The sequence below is a fragment of the Pseudorasbora parva genome, chromosome 14 (assembly GCF_024679245.1).
Source record: "Pseudorasbora parva isolate DD20220531a chromosome 14, ASM2467924v1, whole genome shotgun sequence".
In the NCBI taxonomy this organism is placed as follows: domain Eukaryota; kingdom Metazoa; phylum Chordata; class Actinopteri; order Cypriniformes; family Gobionidae; genus Pseudorasbora; species Pseudorasbora parva.
Window position 1 is genome coordinate 10232761 of NC_090185.1, and position 24015 is coordinate 10256775.

A 24015-nucleotide genomic window follows, 5' to 3' on the forward strand; every position below is an offset into this window, starting at 1 on the left:
AGCTAATCAACGATAAGAGGGGTGTATAAATACAGCTGATTTACCTTCTTTCGTTGACCATTTTCATTTTAGCATCCCTCCACCACCCCAGCTCCTCACTTGATTCTAACAAACTCTTATTAGATGTCAACTCAATCTATAATATACTCCAGTCCAGTTCTAGAGTATCTCTATCACGGGGGGGTACTCTGGGTTCGGGCGAAATTCCGAGCCCGGCGCCCTCCCCCGGACAGCACGCCAAATACGCATAATCTTTACTCTATTTAATTTGATGTAAGTGTGAACTAGTGAAATGCATAAATGTAAAATGAACCGAGGCGTCTGAGTTTGTGATGAGAATAAATGGGAGTGCCAGATGAAGCCCTGATTCCAATTATAGGTCTCTGCAGGATAGTAATAGGAGTTACCAGATCAGCCATAAATAGAGGGGCCATTTTCCACTGTGTTGCCTGATTTGCCCACGTTGTGGGTAGGGTTTGGGGGTGGGGTCGGGTGAAGGGGATCATTTTCATTGCATCATTTAAACACCCATCAGTTTGAAAACCAACAAATTTCAAAACACCCACTTTTGTTCCACAGAGACCTTAGAGGCTTGTGTTGTTACCGGAGAAATCACATGACCAATGACAAATGAGGCCTCGGTTTGTGTGGAATGAGTCATCGGTTCAGTCTGAGTGTCACTTCGGGTAGATCCTTCAGGGTGTCATGGAGAGGTGAAGTGTTTAAGTCACATTGTCTAGCTACTGGGGTTCCCCAGGGCTCAGTGCTTGGAGTAGTGTTGCACGATATACCAGTACTAGAAAAGTATTGCGATACCTTGTTACTACAAACAGTACGATATGGAATTTTATTAGTACCGGTACTTTAATGAGGACAGCGCTTAACATGAGCTGTATTCTTTATTTGCGTGGACTTGTAACAGCAGGTGTCAGGGCATGTGTGCGGAACTCTGCTTTAGCCGTTCACTTAACATTGGAAGTAGAAGAGTTAAATACATGCAACGCATGAAAAAGAAAGCAACAGAAATATGCGCGCATGAGAAGAAAAAGCGCGGTGCGGGACGTGCTTGCGCTGCCGGACTCTGACCTGAAGCGTGCGTGCGCCCACCACACACAAACACCTTTCAGACAACATGCGGTCGCGATTCAGTTCTTTAGCGGATTATTGTTTGGGTTTGAATGGTCAAACATATGTAAAAATGCACGGTCTGGGGAGTATTCAGGTAAACACTGTCGGATATGTCTTTAGTGAGCGTGTACAGCTGAGGTAATTAGATCCGTGCAGGTCTTAAGCCAGACCTAATATTCTGAGTGATTATAGTTAAAGGGGGGGTGAAATGCTGTTTCATGCATACTGATCTTTTTACACTGTTAAAGACTTGGAATCCCATACTAAACATAGACAAAGTTTCAAAAGTTAAGGTGGACGTTTGATGGGAGTATTTCTTTGTCAAAAATACTACTTCCGGTTAGTCATAAGTTTCGGCAAGTTTTTTGAGATCATGCGTCCCCATTGACGTTAGTGGGGGCGGAATTTCCTTGTATGGGCCTTACGGACAATTCTACCGGAAGCGCGTGAGAGAGAGCGAGGGAGAGAGCGAAAGCAACAGGCTATGCCCATCAAAACGCTGGTTTGTAGGATGCTGGACAGGTGACAATTACACATAGCACATAACAATGTCACCAAAAAAGTGGGTTTTTGGTTGCCAGACCAAGACAGTCCTGCACAGATTCGCCAAAAACCCCGCGTTAAGGCAACAGTGGATGTAATTTGCTTTTCCGGATCAGCAACTGAGTTGCGCGAATGTTTATATCTGTTCGCTGCATTTCGGTGCCGACTGTTTCATAAACAAGGCCCAGCTTGACGCCGGCTTTTCCAATCGCCTAATGCTGAAGGATGGAGCAGTCCCAACGATAAAGGTCCTAACGTTAGAACCGCAGGCTGTGAGTAAGAGTGCTTCAAATGTCTGTGTCTTTGCCTATGCTCATCAAGTAGCCCAAACATGATCACGTATAGTTAATTGATCAATGGAGCATGCGATGTGTAGTGCGTGTACATTTGTTTAGCTGGCCACTATATGTGTAACTTTATGTTTGTGTATTGTAAAAGCACTCCAAACAACAATACACAAAGGGGGGAAATATGTTGAACTAAATAAGCGCGCTTCTTCATTCAAATGCGCTACTATTCCGTGTCTATCTATGTAAACACTAGCCTGCGGTGCAAAACCAGTCCGCTTACTAACGTTACAATTGTCTACACAAACCACGCGTAAACACACAAACACACGTGCACAACTGCACTTCCCACATGTACACCTTCAAAGACAAAAATACGACGATATAATTCAAGTATAAATATGTAAATAACACAAGCCGCTAAGCATATTATATAGTTAGTGTATAACTTGTAACTTACCACATACAGACGTCCTGCTCTAGTCGTTTTTGCTGCTGCTCCTGTTCAACTGCAGCCTCTGGGTCTGATTCCGGATCATAGATGTATGGCTGTATCTGATTAAAAGCCATATTTTTTTTTTTGAATAAAGTTTTTTTACCGCTGTTAGGGATGACGCTCGACTCAACACACAGCGCGCTGCTGCACACGTCATTATTTAGCTCCGCTCACACGACACGCCCCCACCCGCTCGGCTTTTTTCGGAAAGACTCGGAACAGCGCATCTTTCTTATATAATTATTAAAAAAATAAAGACTTTTCGGAGATATGCAGGATGCAATGCTACTCTATAGGTACTCAAGATTGACATGACACTGACTGAAACTGAGTGTTTCACCCCCCCTTTAATCAAATACCAATGAAAAATAGAAAACCACCACATGCTTGGCTAAATAACTAAAATATATTTATTAAGAATCAGTTTATTGTTAAATTATAGAATGAAGACTAGTAAGCAGTTTTATATTTGATTATTTAATTTCTTTCTTAACTTGCAACTGTTATATAGACCTATGAAGCTGAAAAATAAAGCACTGTTTTTGTCATATTGTTTGTAATTAGCATTTTTGCTTTTGAAAACAAAACCAAAATACAATTAAATATCTATATTATAATTATAAAATTACAGTTAAAAATATTAAATTACTCATATCATGAAATAAGATTTTGGTCATCCCAACCTGTTGAGAAGTGAAAGGTTAGTGAATGATAACATGATTGATAATGTGATCTCTAAGTATGCTCACACTGGCATGTAGTTATTATAGCAATAACAGAAGGGAATGGTTTAAAAAACAGGGCAGGAACATGCTGGCCAAGTGAATTTTTAGTAAAAAAAGATAACGATGAATAATAAGTTCTGTTGTCATATTAATCATATTATCTGTTTGTTTGTTTTTTTACCGTGGTATTGATTTATTATCGGTATCGAGGTATTTTGATCTGGTATCGTATCGAAGTCAAAATTTTGGTATCGTGACAACACTAGCTTGGACCACTTCTCTTCTCCATCTACATGTCTTTATTGGGATCTGTCATTTAGAAACACTGCTTTTCCTATCACTGCTATTATACTGATGAGCCTACAGTTGCTAACCAGATGATCCTACAGTCAGTGTTCATATCGCTGCCTGTCTGACAGACATTTCTGGCTGGATAAAGGAGCATCACCTTCTGCTCAATCTTGCAAAGACAGAATTGCTTGTGGTGTCACCAACCCATTACTTCATTAAAAAAAATATCCATTCAGCTCAGTTCATCAACCATAGCTCCTTCAAGGACAGCCAGGAACCTTGGAGTTGTGATTGATGACCAGTTAAACTTCACTGACCACATTACTGCAACAGCCCGGTTCTGCAGATTTGCCTTACACAACATTAGAAAGATTAGACCTCTCCTATCAGATCAGGCCACCCAACTCCTGGTCCAAACTCTTGTTCTCTCCAGACTGGACTATTGTAATGATCTTCTAGCTGGCCTCCCAGCATGCATCGTCAAACCCTTGCAACTGATCCAGAATGCAGCAGCGAGTGTGGTATTCAACGAGCCGAAGAGGGTACACGTCATGCCTCTCTTCTTCAGTTTGCATTGGCTGCCTATAGCCGCTCACATCAAATTCAAGGCACTGGTGCTTGCATACAAAGCAGCCACTGGCTCTGCACTAATATACCTAAACTCGCTTGTTAAAGGGGTACTTCAGCGCTGGCAAGATAATCTGTATTTAAACTGGGTCATTAATGTAGTAGAAATGTGAAATTATTTTTGAATTTGGTGCCTTCTAGACTGAGATAAGACAGAAAATGTATTTTTGTCTCATGGGTATGAAAGACAACAATTCCCACAATCATTTTAATATACTCCAGGGTTTCTACTGATACTGACAGCATACAAAGCCGAATGCTAATAGCTGAAGTAACCCTTTAACACCTACACACCCTCCATAAGCGTGTGTTCTGCAAGTGAACAATGCCTTGTGGTGCCATCCCAAAGAGGCATGAAATCACTCTCAAGGACCTTTTCCTGGACCATTCCCACCTGGTGGAACGACCTGCCTATGTCAAATCGAGCAGCTGAATCTGTCTGCTCCCGTCACATCCTATTTAGGCTACTAAATGTGTTTTGAGTGTTTTATTGTTGTGAAAGACTGACTTGCCATTGAATAAAAAATATCGTATATAGGGCTGGGCGATATGGCCCAAAAAAATTATCACAATATAATTTTCCATATCAGTCGATATCGATAAATATCACGATAAATGTAAAATCTTTATTTCTTTAAAGTTTAAAGGCATATTTTTGCTCCTGAGTGAAATATGTAGAAAACAGACAGTTAACTGTGGTTTTAAACTATCCTTTATTGTCAAAACATGACAAACACTTCCCAAACAGGTGAACAATTTATTAAAACTAAGGTAGATTTATTTGTTAAAATCTTAATTGTGATCAGCATTTTTTTTTAACTCTACACTGTATATCAATAATATCATTACTTATTGTGTAAGTAAAACACTAAAAACGCATGGGCAAAAAAAATTTGTCCACTGTGCATCTCTCTCTCTCTAAGACATGCGCGCGTGCGCATCTCACCAACACACACGCACACACACCTCACCGACAGTGGGCTGGTTGCGAGAGGAGGGAGAGAGCAAAGTTCAGTATTTCTGGATCTCCAGTAAGGGCTGTCTAGTCTATTTTATTCATTTTAAACATTGAATTAAATTATTTCTCTTTTGATAAAGGCGATGCTGAGTCATTAATACATCACCAAAGACAAACAAAGATGATAGCGATCATGTACTAGTCCGATGTTTTAGTGATTATAGTTTGGTACAGTTAGCGTTAGCTTGTTGTAAGTCACCCACCGCAACTAACAAGGTAATAAGCCTGTGTGTGAATGTAGTTGATGTAGATTTACTTCTGTGTTGGGCTCAATGTTATGTGGAAGAACTTCAGGATAATTTAATAATTAAATTCCGTGTGGTGAACTTGTTTTCTTCACTATTGCTCCTTTTATTGCTCCACTTCACTCCGATCCTCCAAGCCTGTCAGCCACTGACTGTAAACAGCAGCGCGTGCAGCACCCAGAAGCCCGGTCTGCAATATGTATGCGCAGCTTTACGCATAGCGCGTAAGCATTATATAGAGAATTTATCGAACTGTTGTTATCGTTTTTATAACGGTGGCTCTGGATGTTTCTACTCCAGACTCAGTCCACTGCTTCCGCAGGTCCCCCAAGGTCTGGAATCGGTCCTTCTCCACAATCTTCCTCAGGGTCCGGTCACCTCTTCTCGTTGTGCAGCGTTTTTTGCCACTCTTTTTCCTTCCCACAGACTTCCCACTGAGGTGCCTTGATACAGCACTCTGGGAACAGCCTATTCGTTCAGAAATTTCTTTCTGTGTCTTACCCTCTCGCTTGAGGGTGTCAATGATGGCCTTCTGGACAGCAGTCAGGTAGGAAGCCTTACCCATGATTGCGGTTTTGAGTAATGAACCAGGCTGGGAGTTTTTAAAAGCCTCAGGAATCTTTTGCAGGTGTTTAGAGTTAATTAGTTGATTCAGATGATTAGGTTAATAGCTCGTTTAGAGAATCTTTTCATGATATGCTAATTTTTTGAGATGGGAATTTTGGGTTTTCATGAGCTGTATGCCAAAAGCATCAGTATTAAAACAATAAAAGACCTGAAATATTTCAGTTGGTGTGCAATGAATTTAGAAAGTTAAATTTTTACCATTACATTATGGAAAATAAGGAACTTTATTACAATATGCTAATTTCTTGAGATTTTTTTTTAATTAATAGAATGCATTTTTATTATCTAACAAGAAACACATCCGCAGGTAACGCAGATATGATGCTATTGACAGGAGACTTCCTCATACATCCCGGTTCCTTGGTTAAAATTTTCTCATTTTTCTCAATTTTCTCACAATTTATAAATAGTTGGAAACATTTGGGATATTGTAAGAACTCAACTGAACAAATTATATAACACTGGCTTGTTCATGGATATTTTACTGCAAAAATACTATAGTCCACCTTTAATGTATAAAAACCCAACAAGTTTTGTAAAAATAACCCCAGCCTGTGTTCTGTCCCAATTTACCCAGCGCTGAGTTACCAAATAACCCAGAAATTGATCCTTTTAACCCAGCATTTTTTAGACTGTAATGAACCATATTGTAATGTGTTACCATATTTTCGGTATTTCCGAATAAATATAAAATTCTGTTAAAAATAAACATCAAATCTACTTACAGTGCAAGCTTAATACAAAATGAAACTAATAAATAAATTTATGTCGAGTAAGTAATAAAACTCAGCCAATAATAATAGAGCCTAGATTTTTCCAATTGTATCTTTGAGTGAAAAAGAGATTATTTCAAATAAATGACTTACCACAATCAAGCAAAAAACACGCTGAGATCAAAATAAAAATGAAGTTAATTTCCCCCATGTTTCCGCATGAAAAGACTTAATAAATCTAACTTAAAATGTGCATATTCTGTTCCTCATCTTTCATGTTGCTTTCATTTTGTTCAGTGAAAGAGAAATTAACAACCAAAGGGTAGAGTTGTTTAGAGAAGTGCTATAAAAAAAAAAAAAACTGAAGAGGGGGGAGGGTGTGAAAGTCAGGGCGAGTGAAGCGAGATGTTCTTTTAAAATGCTATGGTGATAGGTTTCAGGGTGACGGGATGGAAGCTTTGAGTATCGGTTAAACTAATATACTATATAACTTATAAATATGTTTATAGAAGTTATAAACATTTATATGGCACTCAGGATTCCTCTGTTTATTTATACTTAGCCCTGAATCTTGGCTATAATGAGCAATATAAATGTTTATATATCGCTGCTGTAAAGTTATTCACTGTCAAAGTGACTCAAAAATGAATGGGAGTCAATGGGATGCTAACAGCAGGCGATGGCTTGGTTAGCAATGGCCGCCCCTATGGGCGGAAAGCTTTCCGAGCGCTAGATTACCCCCTTGGATAATGAGGAGGGCGCAGTTTTCCTCAGACATAGCAATCGAGCTCAGAGTAGGCGAGTGCGAAGCGTTGAGGCCACAGTGACACCTTGTGGTGTGGCAGGAAGACTTTACTTCCTGCTTCGCTACTGTTTGGACGCTCTTGCTTACTGCCCCGCGCTGTGCTCTATCGCTTCTATATTTTATCTCATAATTTCAAATTCAGCAAATCAACACAGTGCTTAAACAAAAAAGCTTGACTTTGAGGTTATTATGTGAGTATAGGAGACCATAAGTCTGAGTGGACATCCATGACATGCGGAGTCCCACAAGGGTCAATTCTTGCACCACTCCTGTTTAACTTGTATATGCTGCCACTGAGCCAAATAATGAAAAAGAACAATATTGCTTATCACAGCTATGCTGATGTAAGAATGGATTTCACCTGAGAACAAACTAAAGGGATTAAAGCTGCAATTAAGACAATAAAGACAATAAAACTTCACTATCTGAATGCAAGAGTAAACAAGACTGCATCTAGCCCAATCCTATTTCCTCACCCCTGCCGAGATATGACCCTCTCACCCTCTGGGTCACATGCAAATATCACAGATACTGCCACAAGCTGTTTCTGTATGGTCAATACAAAGACTTTTGGTGTGATTGGTAAACAGGTTTCATTCTCACATCAGGGGAACTGGTGACATTCCAGCTCTAGTAAAACAGGTCATAAAAGAAGGACAACTGGGTTTGATCCTCTGGTGTAGGAGATGCCCATAAAGATCTTTTGATAAACATTTGCTGTCAGGCCTCCAGGATAGGTGGGACCATTTGGGTCTGAGAAAAGAACCAAGATCTGCATAAATATTTGGGTGCTAAATGTTTATTGTTCTTTGATCTGGGGGAGTATTTAAGGGAAAGGAGCAAACCGCTCAGGGAAGCATCTGTAATCAGAACTTCCCACACTGTTCCCGTGTGTTTCTAGAAGCCAGGTAAATGATGACTCTTTGAAACTATGTATATACTATTTTATACTTGAGTAACATTGTATGCTGATCAGTTGTGTATCATTGTCTTTTAATTTGACTATATTTTGATGATTTTGCCTGGCTAAATAAACATTTACTTTGATTAATCTTGTATTATTCTAAGGCCGCTTCTTTTAGTACGATCAAACGGAGTCTGGTATTTCCGCAAACGTTGTCTCGGCGATAGATCAAACAGCAGGACGCAATGGAGGGAGCATGGAGCACCACATTAGCGATAATCTGATTTCTGACTATCACTGTATTAGCAAGTTGTAGTCCCTGTGATTATTATTCCCATTATGCTTTAAGATGAGTAAGCAGGCGCAACCACTTAAAGGTAAAATATTCACTCTGCAATCCTCTGACTAATATCAGAACCGGCTCGTCTGTGTTTGAGAATGTAATTCGCGAAACATATCTCTAAGAGATATCGGGTCCCTTGATGAACGAAGATAGTGAGAAGTAGAGATACTCAGAGAGATCAAAGATCTAAATTAAATCACAACTAATCATACGATCAGCCGTAATTTATAAATGTAACAAACTCAAGGAAACTACATACAATTAGAGTCAGATTAAATTAAAACATGGAGTCAGATTTAAAATTGGATCTTCACACTTTAATAAATTACAGTGTCCTTTATAGAAGCGCCCGAAAAGACGAACACGCAGTATTCCTTCGACCAGCTGTTGGATTCCTTCCTTGGGCCAAACAGGTGGAGTTTACACTGATGACACCCAGCTCTACTTAGCACTGTCACCTAATGACTACAGCCCCATTGACTCCCTGTGCAAATGCATTGATGAAGTTAACGGCTGGATGTGCCAAAACTATCTTCAGTTAAACAAAGACAAAACCGAAATCACTGCATTTGGAAACAAAGATGAAATTCTCAAGGTGAACGCATATCTTGAGGCTAAAGGCCTGATAACAAAAAATCAAGTCAGGAATCTTGGTGTGATTTTGGAGTCAGACCTGAGTTTCAGTAGTCATGCCAAATCAATAACTAAATCAGCTTACTATCATCTGAAAAATATTGCAAGAGTTAGATGTTTTGTCTCCAGGCAAGACTTAGAGAAACTGGTTCATGCTTTTATCACCAGTAGGGTGGACTATTGTAATGGCCTTTTCACCGGCCTTCCCAAAAAGACCATTAGACAGCTGCAGCTCATACAGAATGCTGCTGCCAGGAAATATGACCATATCACACCAGTCCTCAGGTCTTTACACTGGCTTCCAGTTACATACAGGACCTAAATACATCGCAGATATGCTGATTAAATACAAACCCAACAGATCACTAAGATCAGCAGGATCAAGTCAGTTAGAAATACCAAGAGTTTACTCAAAGCAAGGAGAGTCTGCCTTTGGCTATTATGCCAGCCGCAGTTGGAACCAGCTTCCTGAACAGATCAGATGTGCTCCAACAGTCGCCACATTCAAATCCAGACTCAAAACACATCTGTTCAGCTGTGCATTTACTGAATGAGCTCTGAGCACTGTATGTCCGACTGATCTTATATCTTATCTCTTTATTATTTTTATAATTGTTTTAGTTTACATTTGTTCTTATCTTTGGTTATTGTTATTTTATATGTTCATTTGAGTTAAATATGATGAGTGAAAACTGGGTTTGATGGAAATAGTAAGTTTGACAATAAGGTTTGAGTATGTGTAAATCTGTGGAGGGTATGATGAGGGAGAATGGGTTTAACAAGAAGGTTCCTGAGTAAAAATCAGGGAATAGTGATTAAAATGGATGTTATGAACGTGTTTGAGAAAGAAATGAAGGAGAGGTGTTCTAATTAAGATGATACATGTATGTAGGCTGTAAACTGAAGGATGTTTTATTTTTATATCCAGTAAAGCCTCTTTAAGACCCAGGGGTATCGCTTTCTCGACTGTATGTTCACTTAAGGCATATTCAGACTATGTCTGTTTGGATACTCATCAAGATGGACATGTTGACAACAGTTACTTCTTGTGTGAGTTTGTCCGTTCAAGCGCAAGACTTGAAAGAGATCTCAATAGTTGCACGCTGAGACGTGCATGTGCGCGCTTTCGGATGACCGCACAGATACAAATCTTCTCACACCGCGATCGCACGGAAGTTCTCAATCGCATCTTCTGGCTCTACACCCGTATTCATATTCAAAGATACGGCAGAACTCACATGCATTGAACAAAGTTTACTAAGAGAGACCGTTTGCCCACTTCTTTTATTATTATCGCTGTTGTTGTAATGTATCACTGAGTATGGAGCCAGCACGTGTATCCATCGACAGAAACATACATAAAGCATTATTTTCAAGTTACAACCTATATTAAAAATGCGTCATCAGATCAACCGCGATGCAAAGTCCGTGCTGAAACCTTTTACGCGGCACCCCGCGCACCCCGGTGGGGAAACACTCCATTAATCTGACGCACCACCATCCACAACACGTTTTATATTGAATCAGCGAATCAGCTGGTGTTGTTGTGATGAAAACCCCCTGAGATTATTAAAATCGATGTTTAGGGAGCCCGCATTCGGTATTTTTTTTTTGCGCAAAAGTATAAAATGTAGTGTCAATAAAATCACTAATTTCAGTAATTATAATGTTATGAATTAAAAATTGAGTATTGTATCTCAAACCCATTGGTATCATTTATCATTTACAGCAATAAACACAAATTACCTATTTTCGTCATTTTTATGGCTATGGCACTTTGACGATCATAATCTCATAATTAAATTTTGCGACTTTAGCCGGGTTTCACAGACGGGGTCAATGCAGAAATAAATAAATGTATAAATAAACAAATGTAGAAATAAATACACGCATAAATAAATAAATAAATAAATATAGAAATAAATAAATGTAGAAAGGAGTAATGTGTAAATAAATAAAAATAGAGATGAATAAATGTGTAAATAAATTAAAGAATAAATACATATATATGGAAATAAATAAATATGGAAATAAATGTATAAATAATTATTTAATTTTTTTGTTTTTTATGTATATTTATTTATATATTTGTTTATTTTTAATATTGGCAGCTTTGACATTCAATACCGGAGTAACCTTTTTTTTTTCCAAAGGAGACTGGCGCTCTGGGTGACAAGCTGTGAGATGTTTTAACTTTTTTTCTGTTTGTTTGTTTGTTTTGTCATACCCAACAAATTAATTAATTGTTTTAAAATGAAAGCGTTTATTTTACCATGCCATTTTGAAAGATTTACACAATATTCCACTCTCCTATACTTTTCACAGCACAGTCAGACCTCTATTCTTTAACACACAACTTGCCATCAGAGTGTGGGCGTGTGAACTAGGAGGGTCTTCAAACTCTTCTGGGGGAGTATTCACAACCCTCATGAACCAGTTTGTTGTGTTTGTTTCATTATTAAACCAGACCTTTAAGTGAGCTGTTGAAGAAAATGATTCACATGCTTTTTTTGTTCTGTTTGTGCAGTGGTAAGTTATAAACCTTTATATTGCTTATTATATCCAAGATTCAGGTCTAAGTAAAAATTAACAGAGGAATTCTGAGTGCATTTTAAATGGTTCAGCAGTGAGCCTGTTTAATACTGATCTAAATATCTCATAAAATGTATTAAACTTGCAACTTGACACATAACTTCACACCTTTTGTTTGCTCTTTGCATTTGAGTCATTTAAAGGTTACAAACTAAAAATGATTTCACGTTTTGTCAACTGCCCTAACTTGTGACAACCCTTCCATGTTCTCCAGGTGTTTTTGGTGAGTCAGTGTCAGTGATGGAGGGAGATTTTGTTCTTTTACACAACAATGTTACTAAAATACATAAAGATGAAGATTTACTGTGGAGATTTGGGGAGGAAAAGACTCCAATAGCTGAAATCAATAATGAAAAAAATGTATCCACATATAACAACACTGATGGGAGATTCAGAGACAGACTGAAGCTGGACGATCAAACTGGATCTCTGACCATCACAAACATCTCAACTGAACACGCTGGAGATTATCAACTACAGATATCTGGAGCAAAACTGGCATCAAAAACATTCAGAGTGTATGTCTATGGTGAGCAGAGACGTAATTTGACTTTTTATAATTTGACTTTTTATATTATTACTTTATTATTTAGGTATTCAAACAAATAATCACAGTCACACTCACTGTCATCACCATTCACTGAACACACTGAACTGAAAATAAGAGCCTTGATTAGATTTAACCTCATTTACATTTATATTCCAGCTCGTCTGCCTGTTCCTCTCATCAGTAGAGACTGTTCATCATCATCATCCTCAAATTGTTCACTGGTGTGTTCATCATCAGTGTTGAATGTGAGTCATGTGACTCTCTCCTGGTTCAAAGGAAACAGTTTATTGTCCAGCATCAGTGTGTCTGATCTCAGCATCAGTCTCTCTCTACCTCTGGAGGTGGAATATCAGGATAAAAACACCTACAGCTGTGTGCTGAACAATCCCATCAGCAACCAGACCAGACATCCCAACATCACTCAACTCTGCCACACATGTGCAGGTACGGCAGCACGGCTGATATAATGTGTGTGTATATTCACTGACCTGATCTCTGTCTTCTGTTGTAGATCTGAATCACTTCTTTCTTTATCATTACAGAAACGGTCGGACCGTCTCCTCCTCTAGTCTCTCTGATAGTGCTGATCTCTGCTGGATCTCTGATGACTGTTGCTGGATTTGGGATCTTCTGGATCTGCAGGAAACATAGAAAAACTGACCCAAGAGGCAAGAGTTACCTGCTGATTTTAAACAAATATACTATGACAATATATTTTTTCACGTTTCTTAAAGTGCATCGCAACACAACGGAAGCACAAACACAGAAATGCCATCTCAATTAATCCAATAACAGGGGTCTACACTGCGATTCATACACTATATTGCTAAAAGTTTTGGGACGCCTGCCTTTACGTGCACATGAAATTTAATGACATATGTAATGTCATTCGTAGATGGGACAGATGGAGATGGGAACCGGTGAATGGTCAACAACTTCGAAGACTGCCTGCACACATAAAACGTTAACAAAATATAACATAAATCCAGGCCTGGTCCTCACTCGTAGTCACTCTTTCTTTTATACTCCCGTCACTCCGCCGTGAGACGAGACCGGTGTGGTGAGCAGCTGGCGCTCATTAGCACTCGTCACCGGCCCACTCTCACGGCCCCTCACGTCGCTGCTTGCCACATACACCAATCGGCACTCCTGAGACTGTGCTCTACCCCCTTCCTGAGGGGTCAATCACGGCGGCCACGGCACCTGAAGGTAAGGACAGAGAGGTGGGAGCACGAGGAGCAACAACAAGAGAGGGAAAAAATAAAAAAATGAATCTGGTCCGGATCCCAGACACACTGCCGCTCGGTCCCCGCCAGCCGGGAGGCTCTTCCTCGCGGTGCCATACGATAGTGCTGGACGCCCGGTGGACAGCCCGATCCTCCTCCGCTCGTCCGCTTGAGGGAGTTGGCAGTGAGTTACGCGTTCCCTGCTCCTCCCCATTGCGGCGGACGGCAGCAGGCTCCGGCCCACGGCAAACACCGGCAACTCCTCCGCCCCCTCCAGGACGGCCGCCACCGCACCTCGACCAAGGGGCATGGCATCGAGCTCTCCATCCCACCGGTCTTCACTCGCTCCAGCACCACCGCCTCGGGCAGCCACTCGCAGTCCTTCTCCATCCGTGCTGCCCGAACTCCTCAGCACCGCGATCCCCCTTAATCGTGAGGGCTCTTCGACAGCATGTGCCTCCTTCCTCCCGGGTTTTGGCATTAATGTAACGGATGAAAAGGAAGGAGGCGGGAACCGGCGAACGTTCAACAACTTTAATAAATAATAAACAAAACGAAAGTGAACTGTGGGCAGCCCCTCACGGACGACTGCCCGCACACACATAATAAATCGTAAACAAAGCATAACATAAATCCAGGCCTGGTCCTCTCTCGTCTTCCACTGTCATCGCTTCTCCTTTTATGCTCCCGTCCCTCTGCCGTGAGGCGAGACCGGTGTGGGGTGCAGCACCAACCTGCTCTTACGGTCCCTCGCCTCGCTGCTCGTCACAACATCCCATTCTTACTCTGAGGGTTTTATTATGGAGTTGGTTATATGGAGCTTTCCACAAGGTTTAGGAGTGTGTTTATGGGAATTTTTGACCATTCTACTAGATGTGCGTTTGTGGTCAGGCACTGATATTGGACAAGAAGGCCCGGCTCACAGTCTCCACTCTAATTTATCCCACAGGTGATCTATTGGGTTGAGGTCAGGACTCTGTGCAGGCCATTCAAGTTCCTATACACCAAACTCACTCATCCATGTCTTTATGGACCGACGCTTTGTGCACTGGTGTGCAGCCATGTTGGAACAGGAAGGGGCCATCCCCAAACTGTTCCCACAAAGTTGGGAGCATGAAATTGTCCAAAATATCTTGGTATGCTGTAGCATTAAGAGTTCCTTTCACTGGAACTAAAGAGCCAAGCCCAACCCCTGCAGCACAATGCAGTTAGGCAAGAGAAGCATGACTCTCACTCCAGAGAACACGTCTCCACTGCTTTTGGAGTCCAGTGGCGGCATGCTTGACACAAATTCATCCAACGCTTTAATGATGTAAGGATTTGATGCTGCTGCTCAGCCATGGAAACCCATTCCATGAAGCTCTCTACACACTGTTCTTGAGCTAATCTGAAGGCCACATGAAGTTTGGAGGTCTGTAGCTATTGCAGAAAGGTGGCGACTTCTGTGCACTGTGCACCTCAGCATGCACCGACCCCGCTCTGTGATCTTACGTGGCCTACCACTTTGTGGCTGAGTTGCTGTTGTTTCCAGTTGCTTCCAGTTTGTTATAATACCACTAACAATTATTAACAGAATATTAAATAGTGGGGAAATTTCAGGAATGGACTTATTGCACATATGGAAGCTTATCACGGTACCAGGCTTGAATTCACTGAGCTCCTGAGAGCAACCCATTCTTTCACAAATGTTTGTAGAAACAGCTGCATGCCTAGTGATTGATTTTATACACCTGTGGCCATGGAAGTGATTAGAATGAATTCAGTGATTTGGAGGGGTGTCCCAATACTTTTGGCAATATAGTGTCATGAATGATACAATACCATCTTTATTTTGCATCATTATCCCCCCCCCCCCCCCCCCCAATAGTCATTTCTGATTTAAATTGCGACCCTTTCCCTTTATAACTCTTCTCCTCTGCTATTCCCAAGTCAAACATTGTATGACCCAGTAGCATATCTTGAAAACCAGAGCCAATCATTTTAAGCACCAATTTCATTCTCAGTGATCCAGAATTGCTAACTTTTGACTACATTTATTTCAAAAGCATGTTTTTCTAAATGTTGGATATTGTTATTGTTGTTCAAACAGTTCAGACTTGTGAAGATGAGATCATTTACACAGATCTAACATTCTACCAACAAAAAGCACAGACATCGGTAAGATCATTTACTACTAATGTACTGTTTCTCGGAATCACTTCAGAGGTAAGAAAGTCTGTCTCAGGTCACACAATTGATGCTGTAATTTCCTGTGGTAAAAAAAGACAAAGCTGTTATTCCACTGACAACATTAGAGAAGAGAAAGAAAGGGTGTTTAAAGGAAACTCAGAATTTACCGTAAAATGTAAAACAAAAGTGAAATAAGAAAGTGCGACCTGTCAGTGCTGATTTTGGGGAAATGCTTTGCCTAGCCATATTTAAGTTAATCACATGATGTTTCTTTTGCTTTAACGCTGTTTTTAACTATGTCAGTTCCATAAAAATATATTGGTCTAATTTGAATTTGAACTTGATTACCCTTTGACTAACTTCTGTATTTGGCCAGATTACTTAAGACACACACAGTGCATCTAAAACCACACAGCCTGAAGAGGTAATTCATTTGGATCTGAATTTACTTCATGACCGTTACAAAAATCATTTTAATATGTCACGGTCAGGCTTATTTTCTTTTGGCCTTGGTCATGGTTTTGTGGTTTAAAGTACAAAAATGGAGGGAGGTGGCTTGTACAGTATGTCCCCAGTCAATCAGCTAGAAATCATCCATCTATATCCACGAGAACGTTGCACAGGAACTAGGGACTTTGGGGTGGTACTCGTTGTGTTTCGACTGCAGGAACCGGGGTCTAAATGAAGTTCCGGGTAAAGATTTCCCCCTCAAAATGGTCCTGCTTGCGAGGTAGCATACTTTTTCAAAGTTCAGGAACTTTCGAGGTAGGGACTTGGGCTCTGAACATGCTGATTGGTTGAGCTCACACACCATTTTATTTCAACCTAAAAGTCAGTTGCAGTGCGTGCAGTAAGTTGTTTGCTATTGGAATCAACAACTCAGTTTAAAAAAAATACGACAGATGGCCCGACGACGAGGCTCAGGTTTAATTAAGTGTATTTGCGGAGGACGAAATCCAGTGGGCTCTGGAAAGTCACGCGCAGTCTTACGTCAGCGGACTAATCTTCACGATACTTTAGACCATTGCTGCGTTCCACTCCACTTTAAGACACGCACTTGCAAACTTCCCTAAGCACTTCCCCTTGGGGGAATCCCTGCCGCCATTTTGAAGTGCGTTCCACTTCGTGAAGTGGACAAGGGAAGTTTATATGGACAGACCCTTGCTCCCTCGATTTTGACCGAGTGAGCGAGTCTACTTCATATGTACACTTCAGGCAGCTTCATATACCACAATGCAACGCGATTGTGACGTCACCACATATCACGTTTAATTTACCCCACCACAAACAACTATAACTATTTTTAAAAACATTTAAAACAACACAAACACATCCATATACATATAGAATGCTGCATTAAACAATTTCGTAAAGGTAAAAAATAAATAATATATCAACTCCATATGTGGATTCCAAGTGATCAAGGGCTTAGGGCGTTCCAGTTCAGTCCATTTGCAAAGTTTCCGCCAGTAGTGGGCACTCATGCAACATAGGCATGACGCACATCCGAGTGAACGAGACGGAGGGAAGTTTGCGAGTGAAGGGCATGATAAAAACTAACTGGAACGCAGTACATGATGGAAAGGCTCCTGGGACAAATTGTTCAGGGTAATTTTGGTGAAAACAGGGCTTGTGTCTAAATGTGTCGATGGAAAGAGGAGTGGATCTGCAGCATTACAACAAAATAAATTTAACTCTGCTTTTATGTCTTCCAAATACTTGACAAAATTGTCATTACCTTTTCTTTTTTTCCAATTGAGCTTATGTTATGGTAATAATATTATTATTATAGGCCTAGTCAAACCTCTGTAGTTCACGCAAATATCATCAATGATTTGAATGAAATTCCCTTACCTATGAAAAACACTGAGAACTGCTGATATAGATGAAGGTTCTTTAAAAATATTTAATTACCTATAAATATTTCTATTCACCTTTTTTACAGAATGTTAAAGAAGAGGATCACACAGAGTATGCACCTGTCGCCATGAGAAGTTTTTTTTTCTGTCTTACCAGATCCAGATGTGTAATTGGGGACTGATGTTTTTATTTTCAGCAAGATATTTAATCTTGCATTATAAATAAAATGTCTTATTATTATTATGAAACGCTGAAAAATTGTTCTCCAATCTTTACCAATTATCAAAAGCATAGAAACTTAAGAACTACGTTGACAAAGTTTATGCAACTTGCACAAGAAGGCAATGCTGATACCTAAATGAGACATGTGACAGATCTGGTTTCTCTCTTCTACTCTGCGTTGACACTACCGAGATCCGATCATTTGTATCGCAAGTTTAATCTCTGCCCTAATCTCTCTATTAATAAATGCACAGACACAATGTCGGTTGATGTCAATCTTCTTCTTTTTTCTCTGTAGAATGAAATAAATCACCCTCTTAGTGGTTATTATCGCTGCAGGCTTAACTAACCCACAGCGTGCAGTACACATTGCAACTGCTGTGTCGTGTCATCTCCCGTCTTACCGAACATTTTTGTCTGCCGTCCTCGCACAAACCGAGGGCACCAATACGACATGAAATCATTAGATACTGCCAAATTCAGAAGGATTCACAATAAAACTTATAATTCTAACTCTGTTAAACATATAAGAGATAATAAGTATCCTGAGCTTAGGGAAAGCCCTGTCAGAGCCATAGCATTGTGGACAGCACCTCAGACAGCACGAGATCGAGTCCAAGCTAAAGGTATACTTTCCTGCTCCCATTCCGCCTCGGCCATTGTTTCCGGTCGCTTATCGTACGGTCCTCTCCATTAAAGGTGTGTTAGGGGTTAACAGTTTATGACACAGGACCAGTATTAAAGAAATGAAGACCAAGAGTCAGGAGTGTAATTAATGAAAATAAAATTTCCTTAAGAGCAGTTTCAACAGCAGAAGCCAGCTTCAAGTCTGACAAGGAGTTCGTAGGCCGGGCTCCCTCTCTCACCGTCTCGTTGCCTCGTCCTATCGTACATACAATTGTCCCAACAGTTATACCGTTTTCAAGGTCTATCCACGCTATTACTGCAATGTGGATGGTTCTGATTGGCTCACAGACAATTCACAGTCATGGTTAATTTCCACTCATGTCAGTTAATCTGATGCACGTTTCTGTTGACGCTTTCACCCTAGAATTAGGCCCGTAGTGACCTTCCAGATCTGGAGCAGGCGCCAGCTTGCATGCCCAGAACAACAAGTCCACCCATCGCTTAGGGTGTCCATTCTCAACATTGATCTGTAACACAGAATATTGCGCACATACACAGATATACAGTCTCTCAAAGGTTGGAGCTGATTAAGCTCCAGTTCTTACCAAAACATACTGATAACATGTGCTTTCTCTCAATGAGAGGTACAGACAATAGTACAGGCAATATTCATCTTGAGTCTTTAGTGTTGCAGTAAAATAAATTAAATATAATAAAATTAAATGAAAGACACTTTAGAAAACAAGAAACAAAGCAAAATCATAACTGGAAAGAATCATTATAATAATATAGGAAGATAAATATTGATTAAGGCTTTGATAATGAATTTAAATACTTCCTGTCTTAAGAATTGTTAGATGTTTGGACTAGAAACGAGACAAAAATACTGAGCAAGAAGAGCATATTTTTGGTGTGTGTGTGTGTCAGTGAATTTAATTATATATATATATATATATATATATATATATATATATATATATATATATATATATATATATATATATATATATATATATATATATATATATATATTATTAATTAAAAAAGGAGGACGTTTCGTAAACTACAAAAAATTTACCACCGCCCACTGTGACTTCGTTGTACTAGGGAATCCGTGTGTCCACCACAAAAAATGAGCCTCATTGACTTTAATTCAATAATGTTTATTGCCATGTCTACAAGTTGATAGGAATTTGTCTTGGTACAACTCTCAGACGTAAATAACAAAAGGCAAACATCATAAGTACAAAAACTGACAATGTTCCCCAACAATACCCAGCAAACAGTAGGACTTAAAGGAGACCAAACCCCCCACAGACATTAAAAAGACAATACCCCTTGACAAGGACAAGAAAGTGCACAGTGCATACAGTTGATAGTGCAGCTAGCTGTCAGTGCAAATTCAGATGTCTAATAGCCAGAGGGTAAGTACTGTCTCTAAAACGTGAAGTAGAAGTCTTAATGCTCCTATATCTTCTTCCTGATGGGAGGAGATTAAAGAGGTGGTGAGAAGGGTGAGAGTCGTCCGCTATGATTTTTTTTGCCTTTCTAATTATTCTGGTGGTGAAAAGTGAAGAAAGTGATGGGAGGCTACAGCCTATAATTTTTGATGCTCTGCATACTACTCTTTCCAACCTAGTTTTGTCCTGAGCAGTTGTGTGACCGAACCAGACAAGCATGGAAAAAGTAAGCACGCTTTCAATAGTTGACCTATAGAAGTGGGTCATGGCAACTCGGCCAACTTTAAAATTTTTGTGCTGCTGCAGAAAGTGGAGTCGCTGGTAAGCTTTACTGATCTTAATATTAACGTTGAGCTCCCATGATAAGGATTCCTGTAGTGTGGTCCCAAGGAACTGGAAGGAAGTGACCCTCTCCACGTCGACCCCATTAATGGAGAGCGTAGGGAGGGGACATGGGGTCCTTCTAAAATCCACTACCAGTTCCTTGGTTTTTTAGGTGTTAAGTATCAAGTCAAGTATCAAGTAAAGTATTAAGTATTAAGACTGTTGTTTTCGTGATGCCGACACGGAATTGTAACACATTACGTGCCACCACCACGGAAAAATCGGAGTTAAGGGGTCATGTTCATTTCACGTATTTCTGTGAGATCAGGTTGTTTAGGTCACTTTTTCAAAACTCAGTTCTCCTAACCAACTTTCAATTTGGCACAGAAGTTAATTTTCACATTCAAAATGCACAAAAATTACCATTCATGTCTTAAAACAAGTTATTCTTCAGTGTAACCCCAGAAGCTGCCGTTTTGAACCAGCAATCGAAACAAAAAGCAGTTGAAGAATAACGTCCATAAATCAGTTATCTGACTTCAATATAATTGATCTGACTCCATTAAACTTGATGTTATTCTTCAACCTCTTATTCTTTAAACGGAAAAGTGTTTCTTAGAACTGGTTTAAACATGAACACTTAGATAACAAAAGTTACAATCACTTTAGCTTTCAACATTATTAAAAGGAAAGATTCTCAAAGCCTTTAGAGCTGATAAAGATATTTATTAAGTTACACTTTTAAATACACATACAGTATAATGGAATACCATTTGTATAGAAAAACAAAAGATAAAGTGGTGGTCAAGAGGGGGATATATTCTCCTTCAATGCATGTTCAGGGCTCGCAAAATTTTAAAAATCCCTAATAACCCATCGGGCATGTACCCTTGAGATTTTGGTAGCCCGAAAAGAATTTAACTAGTCCGAATATATATATATTTAAAATAAATTATATATGTAACAGGGTTTAAATAATGTTGGTTAGATTCATGCTCACATTGGGAAAACTCGCCATTGGCTGTTGCATCACTTGTACACACATGCGTTGTGTTGAGGGGCGTTGCTGCGTATTCTCCAGCAGTTTCGCGATGGTTCGCTGCTCATAAGCTGCTTTGATCATTGCTCTGCCTTAATAACTAAGTTTGGACTATTTTCAAGTGCAAACCTAAACTTTTATACGACACACAGGTTACTGCTTTTGTCTGTCATCTCCCAGCTCTGTAATTCGAGTCAGAAATGTGTTATTTGTGACAATGAAATGAGAAGTGTGTGTATTGACATGCTTTTGAACTCCGAACTCTGTTTATTTTAAGATTTTACATGCAACTGTGATGCAGAGACTTTAAGCAGCCTTTTTGGCCGTGTGTGTTTTTGTCATGTTTTGAATTGTAATCTGAATTAGGTGTTAGCGATCACCACACGTTTAAGCTCTTGCACGTGCTGAGCGTGTATCTGCACCATTTTAGATATGTGTGTTCTTTCCTCTCTGTATATAATTTATACAAAATATGTAAAATATTGGTCACTTGAGTTCATAGTTTCTTTACATTAATGAAATGTGATGAGTATTAAGAAGAAAACATGCTGTTTTATGTTCTATTTTCTTTAATGTATGTTTTATTAAGAATTTTGTCCACTATGTTCACACTCACTTAGAAACAGAGGTGGACAGTAACTAAGTACATTTACTTGAGTATCTGTACTTTACTGGAGTATTATTTTTTCTGTAAACTTATGACTTTTACTTCACTACATTTGAAAGACAAATATCGTACTTTTTACTCCACTACATTTCTATCAAGGTCGAAAGTCGTTTCTGTCGCAGCTCTGAAAGTCGGTGAATGATTTTTTCCTTCTTTAAAAGGTTTTTTGTTGTTGTTGTTTCAGACAGTCTGTCAGGAATCACTCTTATAGTCATATATATTTCCCCAACTTAAAAAAAAAAAAAAAACAGTAAAAAAAAAAAATCAAGATTAGTTTTGTTGGCATACACTTGGTGCATGTCTTATAAAATATTAAAAATATAAACGTCTGGGAGGAAGAGAATGGTAAAGTTGGGAGAATATCAGATGTGTATCAGCGTATTGGATCCGTGCATTCGGCCTTAAAGTGACAGCAGCTTTGTAAAGAGATTTGTAACTTATATACAAGTATTTAAATTATTTTAAGTTAGTCGTATGCTAGTATGTCAGATGGGGCATCACTGAATGACTTAAACTATGATGACAGTGTGCATTTATACAACAATAATAAAATAATGCATTGGTATAAAAAAGGAAATTTACTTTTATACTTAAGTACTTTTGAAAACAAATACTTCTGTACTTTTACTTGAGTAAAAATCTGTTTTTACAACTTTCACTTGTAACGGAGTAATATTTAACCAGTAGTACTTTTACTCAAGTAATAGAGCTGTGTACTTTGTCCACCTCTGCTCAGAAATAATGTATAGCTTATTGAGCCGTTTCACGATGGTTCGCTGCTGATTTTACATGCAACGGTGATGCAGTGCCTCTAACCAGCCTTTTTGCTCGTGTGTGTTTTTCCAGGCCGAATAATCAACGCTTTGAGTGACCATCCACCTGATTCTATGCTGAATTGTTCCATCAAGATCAACACAGTCACATATATACAGTATATAGCCTACTCATGCAAACTTTTTTGGCAAAATTACATTTCCTTAATAAACACAATCTTAAGTGTACAAAGGCTGTCCAAACTTGCTGACTCGTTTTTGTTCTGAATTTTCCCTGAAGAGTTGAAATGAAAGAAAAAAAGTACTGCACATTGAATTTGACCAAATGAGAGTTGTGACTTAAACAAACACACTAATGATTTCTAAGTAATTTATTTTTGTTGGTTCTTGGCCCACTGAAACGGTCGATATAGAACCTTGCATCACGATTCACTTGCACGTGCACATGCGCGACCGCGTGCGCGCACACACACACACACACACAGCCAGCCGTGTTAGTGGAGCAAAAGCAGAGCTTATTTTTTCCTGCGCCCAAGTTAGAGCATTACTACGGAACCCTACACATGACATGCAAGAAAAAAAGGTAAATCATGCACACACAATTTACTATTTCGTTCCCTTGATTTATAAATCGTGTGCATGCTTTACTAATTCGTTCCCTCGATATATAAATCATGCTTGATTTAGCAAATCGAGGGAACGAATTGGTTAAACGTGTGCATGATTTATAAATCGAGGGAACGAAATAGTAAATTGTACATTGCACACAGAGGCGTTTAAATGATTAAAACTAGAGGCATATCTTAACTTTAAGGTTCCTTTTTATCATGCAAACTACCTATGTATGTTATATGTGTTTGGGACAGAGGGGAACACACATTTGTAGTTTTGGTCTACATAAACCAAAACTTGCTACAACCTCACACATACAAAACATGAGCAGCTGTAACAACAAACGTTAAGACACTTTATTTCCACATTTCAAATATGTCGTTGTTCATCTTTATTGACAATAAACCCCTTTCCGATTTGATACGTGATGAGAAAAGGAAGTACATCGAGTTCGGCAAAAGGAGGATTCGAACCGCAGCTCGAATGACTTCAAATCTATGTGCAACGCA

At 39.4% G+C, this 24015-nt stretch overlaps 1 protein-coding gene across 2 annotated transcripts in view; it reads right to left on the minus strand.

Annotated features, from left to right (window-relative positions):
- Positions 1–24015, minus strand: part of LOC137040063 (carcinoembryonic antigen-related cell adhesion molecule 3-like) — a 53276-nt gene that overhangs the window by 10907 nt on the left and 18354 nt on the right. For both annotated transcript variants that reach the window (XM_067415478.1, XM_067415477.1), the window contains exon 4: positions 13016–13163. In XM_067415478.1, coding sequence (XP_067271579.1) covers positions 13016–13163 — 148 coding nt within the window. The remainder of the gene's footprint in view (positions 1–13015; positions 13164–24015) is intronic.